This window comes from Cryptomeria japonica, chromosome 11 (genome assembly GCF_030272615.1).
Source record: "Cryptomeria japonica chromosome 11, Sugi_1.0, whole genome shotgun sequence".
In the NCBI taxonomy this organism is placed as follows: Eukaryota; Viridiplantae; Streptophyta; class Pinopsida; order Cupressales; family Cupressaceae; genus Cryptomeria; species Cryptomeria japonica.
The window spans coordinates 166,436,301-166,449,720 of record NC_081415.1 but is presented as its reverse complement, the minus strand read 5'-3'; the positions used below and the strand labels follow the sequence as shown (position 1 = coordinate 166,449,720).

At 37.7% G+C, this 13,420-nt stretch overlaps 1 protein-coding gene across 3 annotated transcripts in view; it reads right to left on the bottom strand.

The window, feature by feature from the left end:
* The window catches only part of LOC131032482 (uncharacterized), a 227,653-nt gene that overhangs the window by 208,290 nt on the left and 5,943 nt on the right, over positions 1-13,420 (bottom strand). For all 3 annotated transcript variants that reach the window (XM_057963474.2, XM_057963475.2, XM_057963476.2), the window contains one exon: positions 9,542-9,780. In XM_057963474.2, the coding sequence (XP_057819457.2) occupies positions 9,542-9,780 (239 nt within the window). The remainder of the gene's footprint in view (positions 1-9,541; positions 9,781-13,420) is intronic.

Here is a 13,420-nt window from a genome sequence, read left to right as displayed (position 1 = left end):
CCATGCCGTTGGATTTCCACAGTCCATACAGTGCAGTGAGCTTATCCTGGAGTGTGCACGATGTTACGATCCGCTCACAAGAATGATCAAGAGTCCTAAGGGCGTTGTCATCGCCTACCTTGCTGAGGATGCCATTGCTGAGGTGTTCGAAATTCCACGCGGAACAGACATGAAGGATGTGACCAAGGAGGATTATGTAGAAAGATACACAAAGAAGATGGGTGTATGCAAGAATTTAATTAACAAAGAGTGGATGATTGAGCCTAAGTCTCATCATTCCAAGGCTCCCAAGACACTCATGTGCATAGATTTTAAGGAGGAATATAGTGATTTGATATTCCTACTCAACAGAGTGATGGGGATGCCGCAGGGAGCAATATTTGATGGATGGATGTTCTACTTCATTCAGGATTGTCTTCGAGGAACACTAGTGAATTGGTCCAAGATTATAAGTGACAATCTAGATTTTCAGCTAAGGAATGTAGAGCGGTCCAAGTCATTCGCCATGACTTCTTACCTGGTGTACCTGCTTGCATGGTTTGTTTCATACAGAGGATTAATATGCAAAGGTGAAGTCGGGAATGGGCAAGGACAATTCAAGAGTTATGAATGCTACCCCCAGCTGAGCATGCATAGAATTGAAGACTATAAGAGAGTGAATGATGCATTCACTATGTACATCATACGAATGCTGCAAGGCGGAATCCACAAAAGATTGTCCAAGGAGGCAACAGAGTTAATAGAAAAATATGGATTGTGGTATATACAGTTTCCCACTTTCACATACCTCAAGATTCATGGGTTTCAATCTCAACCCTACAGACTTCCTAGGTATCCAACCAACAGAATGATATTGTTGGAAGTGGTGAGACAGCTTCTAGAGTTCGATGTTATCCAGAGAGAGAAGCACATGACAGGAATGACATTCCCTATTTTAGTTGGGAAGACGTCAGAGGTTTGCCAATCCGCCATAGCCGCCAACACTGCGAGTGAGGAGCTTGCATTCTATTGATTTGTTACCTATAAGAAGAGAGAAAGATTTGATCCAGACAAGGTGGTCGGAAGGATCAGCAGAGAGAAGTTCATTCACAAGATTGACATAGAAGATTATTGGGCTAACCTGATGGACGAGCAAGCAGTGAAGAGAAGAATGTGGTCCAGAATGTCAGTGGATTTCATGAGGAAGTGTGGACTTTTCCTCATTCCTGATCAGGTATTAGATGATAGAGATCATACACATCTACAATATGAGAGTGAAATGAAGAAGGCAATCCTATTGCCTAATTGGTCAGAGTCAGAAGAGATTGACCTGAATGTATTGATGAGAGAGGTCTTGAAGTTCTCCCGCCTATGGGTGGATATACAGATGAATAAGTTAGTTGACATGGGTGTTCCCTTCACTTATGAAAGTATGAAGTCGGAAGAGTCTACTTCCGAGGATGATCAGAGGACTGTCAGTGATGTCAAGATTCATGCAGACGAGGAGAGTCAAGCTCCCAAGAGAAGGAAGAACACGCCAGGAGAAGTCAAGGCCAGAGGGAAGAAGATTGAGGATGTGAAGAAGAAACAGAAGACTATCATTCCTCCACTTATCATTCCTTCACCCCCTCCCAGTGTCTCATCAATCGAAGTGATTGAAGTAATAGAACAGAATAAGGAGACTCGGCAGTGTTCCAACACAGTGATACTACCAGAGAATACTCAGGAGTTCCATGCCACAGCGACATCTGCACCTCCTGATGAGAATAATGATCAACCAAAATCCCCTACCGTCCTTTTGGAAGTTAGTTTGGGAAATGAGGTATATGATTGGACCAGGGATAATCCTAATGACAATGAGGATGTTATCTCGGCATTGAAAGGACTTGATCGAGAAATATGTCCCGATGATGGTATGGAGATGACCGCTATTCCTGAATGGCTGAGGAGAAGTATAGAGAAAAGTAAACAAATGATAGAGGTACAGCCTATTGATAATATTAATGACTACCTAGCTAGGAGTGCTAAGGGGAAGGAGCCCAAGAGAGCGGAGATTTTGTCGCACATAGCTAGAGATGAGACACGAATGCGGATTGCGCAGATTGTTGTTCCTATTGCAAGCGTGACAGCGGACATTGCTACTCCTATGGATTTCCAAATCACTTCAGTCGCCCTTGGTCGTACATCCAGAGAACGGGAATTCCAGGAGATTGGTGAAAACCTCCAGGCAATCATCGCAAGGTTAGACAGAGCGGTTGCGGAGAATGAAAGGTATAGAGAAGAAAATATTAGACTCAGAGAGTATATTGTAGGGACAAGGCATAGGGACAAGGCGTGGAGATCCCACCCTTGTTTCCTCTATTGCAGTTGACCATGGAATACATTCACACTGTGAGGTAGCGAGAGGTACGCACTCAGAGGTGGAAAAGTGGATTGAAAGCACAAGAAAGCAGGCAGATGATTTCCTTACTCAGTTTGTTCATACATATGATAGGACAACATGACTTATATTCAAAATCCAGTATTTTGAGGGAGTTTGGGAAGAATTCCAACCTATTCAAGACAAGACCATTCCACGCCTCCAGGCATTGAAGAAGATTCCTAATTCCACCTTGGTCAGCGAGAACATTGTGCAAAGTGGGGATAGATATGATTTCCATGGCTGGTATTGTTCACTAGCCGTGAAGAAATCAACTTATGAGAACGCCCAATCGAGTTGCATGGAGATGGAAGGATTAATTCAAGACATTCAAATGAATATCCTTGCCTTGATTGAGGAATTATTGGGTGTTGATGTTAGTGATGCTAGTGGTTTACACTTAGCCGAATTAAGAGACAAGATGAAATTTATGTATTTTTGCCAGTTGGACTCTTAGAAGAAGAGTCAGATAGATGACTTGGTCTCTTTGTTGATTCATGTTCATAGTTCGCAAAAGCTCATGCCAGAATGGGAGAACACTTTGAATGCTTGCTCGGATTCACTGGACGTGATTGATTTACAGCAAGATACCTTGCCTAGCATTTCCATGGAGGAGTTAGATTCAGTATTGGCTAGATTCTTGGAGTATGCTAGGAGAGAGAGAGAGAGAGATGCAAGGAGGAATCTTCTAGAAGATTCCCTATATGATGACTAGGTATCTTTTCATTGGGCCATATGTTGGTGGCGCCATTTTTTATGTAACCCTAATTAGGGCAATTCTAGGGTTTTGTTGGCATGATCTCGACCGTTGATCTTAGATCAATCTGGGCCATCCATTTTGTAAGAGAATCTATATATGCCCCCTTGTCTCTCATTTGTAAGAGAGAGCTTTTGTAGAATTGTTGGTATATGCTACAACTATTTGAATCCTAATCATTGTTCAATTGTTGGTGATTTTGCTCTTCAAGTGTTGTATTTGCATTCATGGTTCTCAATTCCTCCAAGTTAGATTAGAATTTACTTTCATGTATGTTAGATTGAGTGGAAGATTTATTGAATTTATTTGTGTGGAATCCTTAATCCATACCACTAGCCTCTTGCCGCTAGTAAGTGCGGCTTGTGTGGTCAACTGGAATTTGAGTAAGCATAACTTCAACTATTACGCGTCCATTGACAAGCATCAACTTGGATGGTGTCTACGTTTGATGGTGATAGCCTGAAAATCTTTAAGTATACCTTAGACGATTGCACTAAGCTTGTGTCAATACCTGATTGTGAGACCTTGCCTGGTTTGATTCCACTAGATCCATTCATCATTTCCTACATTCCTAGGTTTAGAATAGATTTCCTGAACCCTATTCTTTTTCCCCCCTTTTTAGTAAGAAATAAATCCAGAGCCATATTGATAAATCTTAAGTTGTCAACACACCTATTCCGTATCATTCATGATAATCCAAACATTTGCGTAAGCCCCCAAGTGAAACACAGCAATTCACATCAACCACTGAACTTACCCACTCGTCAAGACCTGACATGTAGAAACCTTGGAATCATTTTAGTTGATCTCATTCTTAGCATCTGAGGTGATTTTGTTCAAGAGAGGGTAAATTAACTTGGTACTTTTTTTTGAAATGTTTTGTGCATAAAAAACACATCAACAGAACCCTATTACATAACAATAGAGTTGAATTGAGATTTCAAATGAGAGTTGTAAGAACCCCCAAAAAGTGTTAGCTAAATTGTGATCACTCAAAACTCTTTTTTTATCACCAAGATCGCCAAGTGGGTAAGGTGAGAGCATACAAAGGTAGAACAAGGACAAAGTAATATTGCAATAAATATATTGGCGGCTAGCCAACTAATTTACAATCAATGTGCAAATGCAAGAGCCACCAGTAGATTACAAGCGGAATCCAATCAAGCCAAAACAGTTAATCGCATGCAAATCTGGTCGATGCCAAAATCACTAATAATGAAATGCAATGGATCTAGTGGTTAATGAGCAAAAGTAAAGAGCAGAGAAGATGAGCATAAAATAGGCAATCTTTTATTATGAATAGCAGCAACCAATATATACAAATGAACAATAGCGATTAACCATTAACCAACCAACCAACAAACAATGATAACTATATGAAATAGTTACGATGGTTATGATGCAAAAGAATGATTGCAACACACCCTATATTACATCATATGCCCAAAGAAAAAATCAAGAAAGTTCAAAAAGATTTGAACTTCGCCGCTGCCATAGATTTGGTGAATATATCAGCACATTGCTCTAGAGTCAAACAAAACTAGAGTTAGATATTCTATTATTGAATATGCTCACAAATATAATGGTACTAAACCCCAATATGCTTGGTACATTCATGAAAAACTAGGTTGCAGACAAGCTTCAACACACTGATTGTCGCAAAACAAAGTGGTAGGACCTGTCTTAGGAACGCTCATACCTATCAAAAACCAACGTAATTATCTTGTCTTATAGACAACTCCATTGGCGAGGTGATTGTTTACTCCCTACAAGAATTGTTTACTCCCTACAAGAATGTGCTTAACTTCTACAGAGAAAACCGGAATGTAACAGTAACATAATCAACACAGTAATACGGAAGTAACATCAACATATGGCAGAATAATATAACTTTATTTCCAACATGTAATGTATGTACAGCATATATCACCCGGTTTCTGGTACAATCCAGAAATATATACTGCTCAGCGGTTGGTTAAGAGTGCCAACTATAGGCAACTACCAACTACCCGGGGTCAATTATTCATTACATTGCCAATTATTCTTAATCAAAACATTATTTCTACTTAGCAAAATTCAGCCCCCACCAAAAAAATAGAAGTCTTCCAGATGACAGAAGCAAAATGGGGCTGATCAAATACAAAATCTACTGAGAAGTAGGGGGATGAGAGAGTGTCCCTGGAGTAGCTGAGGACATCAACCTAGGTGCTCTGTGAGGTGTGGAGAGCTGCTGACAAAGGTGTTGCACCTGCTCAGCCTGAAGCCATAGGTCTCGCTCAGCTACCTTCTGGCACTCACATGCTATCCTCACCATTTGCATCGCCTCCACCAAGTCCTTCGTACTCTCCAGCAGCCCTGCTACTGCTGCTAGGTGTGCCTCGGTCTCTTCAAGTTGCGCATTCCTTTCTGTCATGCCCACCCTCTGCTGCTCCAACTCCTCCTTTAGGGCCACTCTCCACTCCCTCTTGGTGGTGGAGTCTCTGCTGCTAAACCAACTCTTCTCAAGCAGCTACTGCCTGCTCTAATGCAGCCGCTCTCCCTGCCTCGGCCTCATGGGTTGCCTTCTGCAACCAGTAGAATGTATCTCGGAACGCAATCTCCATGCTATGTAGTTGAACTATCCTACAACAAGTTTTACTGAGAATATCTTACTAAAATCCACCATTCTTCCAACCGAAAAACTGATTATGAGCTCCATATTGTTCATCCCCCTTTCTATTTTATGCTTATTCAGCCCTTAATGGGCTTGTACCAACCTAATTATACCCATAGTATAAATAGGTTATTCTATTGTTTGGTTATTGTCCTTTCAAGGTTGCTCTGTCAAAGTGACACTACTTCAAATTGCAGCTATCAAATGTTTATGTTATTTGCCATATCTGCATCTTTGATCTGTTTTGTTCTGCTCTAACCATGTGCCTTTGGTACCTAGAAAGGTAGTCCATCTATTTATAATGTGAATCTTGCATATATTTCATATCCATATGTCTCAGAACAATCATTGCACCAGCAAAAAGGTAAGCTTCAAGAGCTTTCTGTCAAATAGTCATATTAAAATTTTACAGCAACACTAAGAAATCTACATCTGTGCGAAAATGACCTAAAACTTTTGCACTGTAGTTTTTGCAGTTGGGACTCTAACTAGAAAACGAAAACATTCTCATCTCTTGCCATCAAAGTAGACAGTTGGAACCCTAAGTTTGAAGCAAATTTCCTGATCTATTTGCCTTCAAGTTTCTATATTCCAATTTATGCAAGACAGGAGATCAATTCAAGTATTTATAGAAACCTGGAACTTGAATCTACATGAACTCGGCAACCCACCTGGAAATCTCCCTTCCTATAATCACAACACATACATGTATCTATCAAGCAAGTTAACTAAGGTAGTAGTGATGAAGGAAACACTGAATTAGCCCCAACCAATAGTATTGCATAACAAGGCACATAGACCCGAATCTATAGGCACAGTTGGAAAAGGTAAATTAACCTAATACAGGAAATGATATCACACCAGTTTTAATAACTTCTTCACTGCTAAAAGGTAGCAAGAAAGTTGTCAAATATATCTAGGACTAGTCCCTTCAGCCCTTGTACAGCACTATAGTAACACAGTAAAACATTCTTGCACTCATGATTGATGATGTGACACAGCATATGGCACAAAAGACTTCATCGATGAGTAATTAACCAGCAGTGATAATGGGATCAGACAAAATGAAACATCCCTAACTAATTTTTTTGAATATTGACAAATGTTTGAGAAAATTCCCATGAACTAAATAAATGCAAGAAAGTGATTTACTTCAGTCTAACCACAACTCACACAGCTGAACAAAAATTCATGCTATTGAACTGAAATTTATATCAACAGAACTACACACAAAGACCACATATATCTATGGCTGGAATTATCACACCAATATTCTCATTTGATAAACTTAGGACTACATACTTCCAATTTCAATCTGAAATAGATTCAATTCATTTCTAACCTTCTTTGCTGATCCCTTACAAGTTACACCTAACATAAAGTCAATGCTCATCAAATAATGGTGTGAATAGGGTTTAGAACCATCTAAAGTTCCCTAAAACTGGTCGCCCATCCTCAAACTCTCCAAACACCTCCCTTATACCTATACAGTTCAGATTTGGCTAGACTGCAGCCACTAACAAAATGGTACAGCCTACTATGGTAACCTCCAAATGTACGGCCTGCTGCTGGATCTTCCCTTTGAGCAATTAATTGATAGAAAATTGCTAGCAAATGATTCTTTCGTTCAATCTCCACCTTCTACTTCAAACTAGAACAATATTCACAAATCTGGAAATGATTTCAATTTGTTCAACACAAATATCCATGAAATTTCTATCATTCAACAAACCTGTGAATTCTATATGAATCCACTCACAAATTGGCTAGGAGAGTTTCTATCCTCGAAACCAATCATTGCCAAAGGGTTTCCATTCAAAGGAAAACTAGATGAACAGTTGCTCACTCTCAAGCTGTGGTATGAAAATAAAAATGCCACAAATGAATTTCTCTTTTCCAAATCTCTTTTTTTATAACCTTTTTGTATAATTAAAATACTATATTTCATTTCCCACCTCAAAGTGACTTTTAAAATTTCTTTTTAAGTTAACTTTATTTTTGGGTCCCAAATAAGTCAACTTTTAATAAAATGTCCAATTTTAATTAAATAATAAATATGTTACCCATAAAATGAATGGCTCTAGAAAATTTAATTTAATTAGTTAATTATTCCCTTGCCACATCCCAATTAGCCTATGGAAACTAAATAGGCTAAGGGTCTCTCCCAATTGTTCATGCATGCAAAGGGGATATTACACAAATTATAAAGATTTGCATTAAAACAAACCCAATTCTAGGAAGAGGGCAAGGTTTCAACTTGTTCAACCATGGCAATGGAAATGAACTTCATGGAAGCTTTTTCTGGTCACCATGTAGCTCTAGGAGGCCAATATCACACTTTTGGCAATAAATCTATTTGAAAGGGTAATGTCATCCCTTAGCTTGAAAGAGACTTGACATGCAAGGAGAACCAGCATTCTCTAATCAAGAGTGTTGGCAACCTCTACTTTCCCAGGCACAATGCTCCCAAGATTGATCCTAGAATGTTTTATGGTTTTGATGTTGCATCATGGATCAGTTTATTGGAGAAATACTTCTGGCTCCAGAATACTGCTCCAGACCTCATATTTTACTTGGATCTTGAACTGTATTGATGGTTCCAACTAATCAGAAAAAACGTTTATTTACCTATCCACTGAAAATGAAAACTCTTGGAGAAGGGATTACTATGGGAAGCTGGCCAAATTACAACAAATAGGATCTGCAGCCACGTATAATTCCCATCATGTGAAGTTGCCTACCTGAACCCTCAACTTTCATAGAATCAACAGCTTGAACTTTACATGGGTGGTTTGCATGATAAAATTCAGTCTATGATCAAAAGGTATTTCAAGGTTAAATATGATGAAATTCAGTATATGATCAAAGGGTATTCTCAGTTATATATGCATGAGGATAATCGCTGAAACTGAAAATGTGTACATTAAACCCAAAATTCAAGAACATGTGAACTATAACAGAAAGTGATCTGTATCTGTCTGTGGGAATCATACTAAGTCAAGGAGGTATTTGTTGTACAGTTGCACGGTTTAACCAATCAACCAAAGATATAATTTGATCATACATAAATACTTCATGTGCTTATGCTAATGTCCTAGTCAACTTAAAATCTACAAAACGTGAATAATTTTCATAGAATAACAAATGGGAATCCAACCACATTATTAAACATACGACAAAGACTATTTTATGGGGTTAAGGTCTAGAAATAAGAAGCAAACTCAAAACAAAAAATATTGTAGTAGAGATAGAGAACAAGCATAAGCCATTCTATGGGCTAAAAAGACCTTGATATTTATTCATCCAGCTTAAGGGTATCACTCTTGTGATGGGATGTAGAATCAATTTTGGTTGAGATTAGCCCTTACACGATCTAGTTATGCCTGTCCCAAATTCGTTTAAATTGCTTCACCTTTGTTACATGTCCTTTTCAAATAGGTACACCTCAAAGCAAAAAGAAATCCCATTGTGACTGCAAATCAAATAAGACATCACAAATTGTAGATATAGGATTCTGCATAGTCCTTGATAATATAGATCCAAAAAAGATAGAGCACACAATCCTACTAAGAATTTCATGCAATTTACAGTCAAGTGGCTTTATTTAAAGACTTTGTTCAAGGTGGAAAAGCTATAAGCAAGCAATCGTGTTTCCCGAACTTTACATGTTCTACTATACACCATGGAGAAAAGGCCAACATATAAAATGAGAGAGAATATCCAGTAACCATACGTGGAGAAGACTGTATCAATGTGAGAAGAAACGAGAACTGCATTATTTTCTGCATCTGTAGCATACTTTGGAGTGATTCTCATAACCACATGCTTTAAATTACTATAAATCAATGTTCGCCCACCAAACAAGCCTCCCTTGAGACGGTTTACACCAGGTTTTGATTGAAAGTAATCCACTTCAACTTCAACATCCCAATGAGCCATTTCTTCAATCCTTTGGGCTTCCGACAAAACATACTGCAATATGCAAATACAGCAAACAATAATTTCAGTACTGTACAGCCATGTGCATTTTTTGTGATCATAAAGTGAGACACATTATTAACACAATTCGTCCTTGGACTCACATAGAAAAATTAAAAACACGTAACCTCATCTGTACGCAACTTAGACTACGAAAAATGTGAAATATGTAACAATGACATGGCACAACACCCTCATAAACTTCCAGTTTTTCCATTAACTCTCCTGAACTTGTCAAAATGAAATGAATTTGTTCCATTCTCAAATTAACAAAAAATTAATTTGCTAAAAGAATGCACATTCAAAATCATAACTGATTTGAGATATAGTCTAATTGATACCAATATTTGTTTCTATGCTGCAACAATTAAATAAGTTTTCATTATCCTTTTAGGAGGACGGTGAAACAATTTGAACTTCTCTCAACTCATATCACTATGCAGATAAAAATTTGGAAATATTGCATTAGATAAACTTGCTTCTTAGTGTTTACATTTATAGAATCAACAAGTTTGAGCGAATGCTCTACAAAGGAGTGAGCTTGATTCTCCCCAATATATTTCTTTAGGTACCTACATTTTACCACGTGGCACACAAGATGTCCCTTGCAACTTTGACATAGAACTCCCTAAGGAGTTCGAAATACAATGATTATGGCAATCAACGAGAGAAAGGTGGTGGTTATTAATTTCCCGTATTGGATACGATATCTCCCAAGCATCTATTCCCTCTATCTTTGAATTATTCTCAAGAATTGAACTTTAAGCCCTGACACTTGCCTTATGATTTTCCATTGGTAAGATGAAACTTTTCTTGCATAAAAATGTTGTATTGTCTCCTATCTGTTTCCCTTTATGTGTGGGATTTCGTACTTCTACTTTCCATACTGCAATTTCACACTGCAATTAGCATGATGTGTTGGAATGTTAAGGTTTTACATATTGTAATAAAGCCACCTTAGTGAATTTGTGGTTTATTATTTAATATTGTTGTTAAAATAGATAGCTTCCCATAAATAGTTTGGGGTAGCTTAGGAAAGTTATGTGAATGCAATGCTTTATAAGCATTTGCAAAATTCATCGTAAACCCCATATGACTAATAATATTATTATTATTTGTGTTTATCAATATGCAAATGTAGGTGCACTTCCATTTTCTAACATGGAGGCACCAAAGGTTGGAGGATTTTCATCATTTCAAGTCGACTTCTCATTCAAGGATAGTACTCTGTATGAGAAGCATATGTTTTTGTTTTCCTTTTTTGATACTGACAATATTGAAGAATGCATGTATGGTAAAGTTTTTTTTTGAAGACAAGAAGGGATCTAGTGTGAACTCAATGTGGATTGTTGCCTAGATAGTTCAGAAGTCTATGGATCTTTGGAATCATACCCTTATGAGAGCCATGATACAAATTGACGGACCACTGTGGATGTAGCTTAGCATGGGTTTTTGTCCAATAATTTGAGAGAGCTGTGATTCAAGAGTTTAAGAATGTGGTAATCTAGGAATTCGAGAATACAGCTCAGGAGGTTCACTTTTACAAGAGTTATGAGGCAGTTTGATAGAGTTCTACCTAGGCCAAAAAAGTATTTTTTCAAAGAAAATCCTCTAAAGAATATGTATTTGTGTTTTTTAATCAGCATGTTTTGTTGTATGTAATGTAAACCTTAAGGGAGGGTGTTAGAATTTTAAGGTTACATATTGTAATAAAGTCACCTTAGTGACTTTCTGATTTATTATTTAATATTGTTGTTAAAATAATTAGTTTCCCATAATTAGTTTGGGGCAGTTTGGGGATGTTATGAGAATGGAATGCTTTATAAGCATTTGCATAGTTCACTGTAGACCCCATATGAACTCAATAATAATATTATTATTTGTGTTTATTATTATGCATATGTATATGCTCTTCCATTTTCCAACACAATGCTCTTAAACATTTTAATTTTTTTCATCTGATAAGAATCTAATTGTTGAACTGATAGCAACAAGTATGTGCTCTATTGTTAATACTAGTACAGGATTAATTTTATGTTATACTCGTTGTAGAAAAAGCAAATAGAATTGGGCAGTGAAAGATAAGGTGAGATGAAGACAAGGATAGGAGGAATATCTAATTAGAGGAAAATTGAATAAGAATTGCTTTTCCTTTGTATGAGAATATCTAGAAGGCCATAGTCCGATAAAAACTTTTAACAATCAGCATATTCATGTTGTAATATCCCATACCAGCATATTTTGATCAAACTTGCAACTATAATGATCTGACCCAGTTTTCTATACCAAATTTTATTCTATGATGTGGGTATCCATCAAATAGTTTAAATGCATTCACTGAAGAAGAGTTTTCCGACTGAAATTGTTTATGATAATTTATCTAAACATTTGGAACACATTTGCATAATATATCCCTTTCAACAATTCATAAAGAGCTCAAACATTTTTCCAAATATTTATCATTCATTCATAGGACTGATATATATCAATATTGAATTAGCAAATTGCTGTCCACAATTACACAGGCAAAGGAAACTTATGTTTTGACCTTCAGCATCAGTTGGGAAAGGTCACCATCCTGACCTTTGAAGGATCTGAAGACTCATCAGCAAGGGCCTTATTACCGAAATTAGACACTTACTTCTCATTAAATCCAATATTCAAAGAAGAAGCAATCAAATTTGCCACTTTGCATCTGGACGGAATAGCTCATGAATGGTGGTATCACGGTATGTTAACTCAAGGACATGATTCCATAACTTCATTTGAACACTTCAGCCAAAGGATAGCTGAAAGATTTGATAGACGGGATCCAGAAATTTACTTCAGGGACTTGCCCAACTGAAGCAAAAAGGTAGAGTGGAAGACTTTGCAGTAGAATTCCAAAAACTTGTAGTAATAGTTCCAGATGTAACTGAAAGAAGGCTCAGTGTGCTGTTTGTAGAAGGCCTACCAGAACCTCTTATAGGTTTAGTAAGGACATTTGACCCACATACTTTGCAAGAAGCAATCATGAGAGCCCTTAATTTAGAGAATTAGATGACCAAGGACAGATTTTATTCTAAGAAAGCCGCACCTCCTATCACGCCCAAGAAACCTTTTCAAACGAATGTATCACCTCCCAAGGCATCACTCTCCAAGCCAAGCTGATGTATCCAAGAATGAGCTATGGAGAAGGCAGTTATGTTTTATATGTCGTGAGCCTTGGAAGCCAAGACATAGGTGTTTCCATAAAGGGTAAATACATTATATAGAGGTAGCCTCCAGTGAAGATACAGAAAGTGATGAGGCTGAACTTGAAAAAGAAGTAGAAGAGGTGGGGCTTGTACACCAAGGAGAAGGGCATTCAGGAGGTACACTTGCAGCACTTTCAAAAAACACCACGATATAATGCTTTCCATCTTAGAGGGGTCCTGAAGGGACAAAAGGTAACAATCCTTATTGATAGTGGGGCTACTTATAACTACATTAATGAAGTAGTTAATAGGTTGGGATTGAAGACTGAGGATATTGAGGGGTTTGATGTAAAAGTTGCAAGTGGAACAATTCTCCCATATACTAAGAAGGTTCCACAAAATGGAATTGACAGTGGGGGAGTATAAAATGAGAGATGACTTTTATGTAATCAGCATGG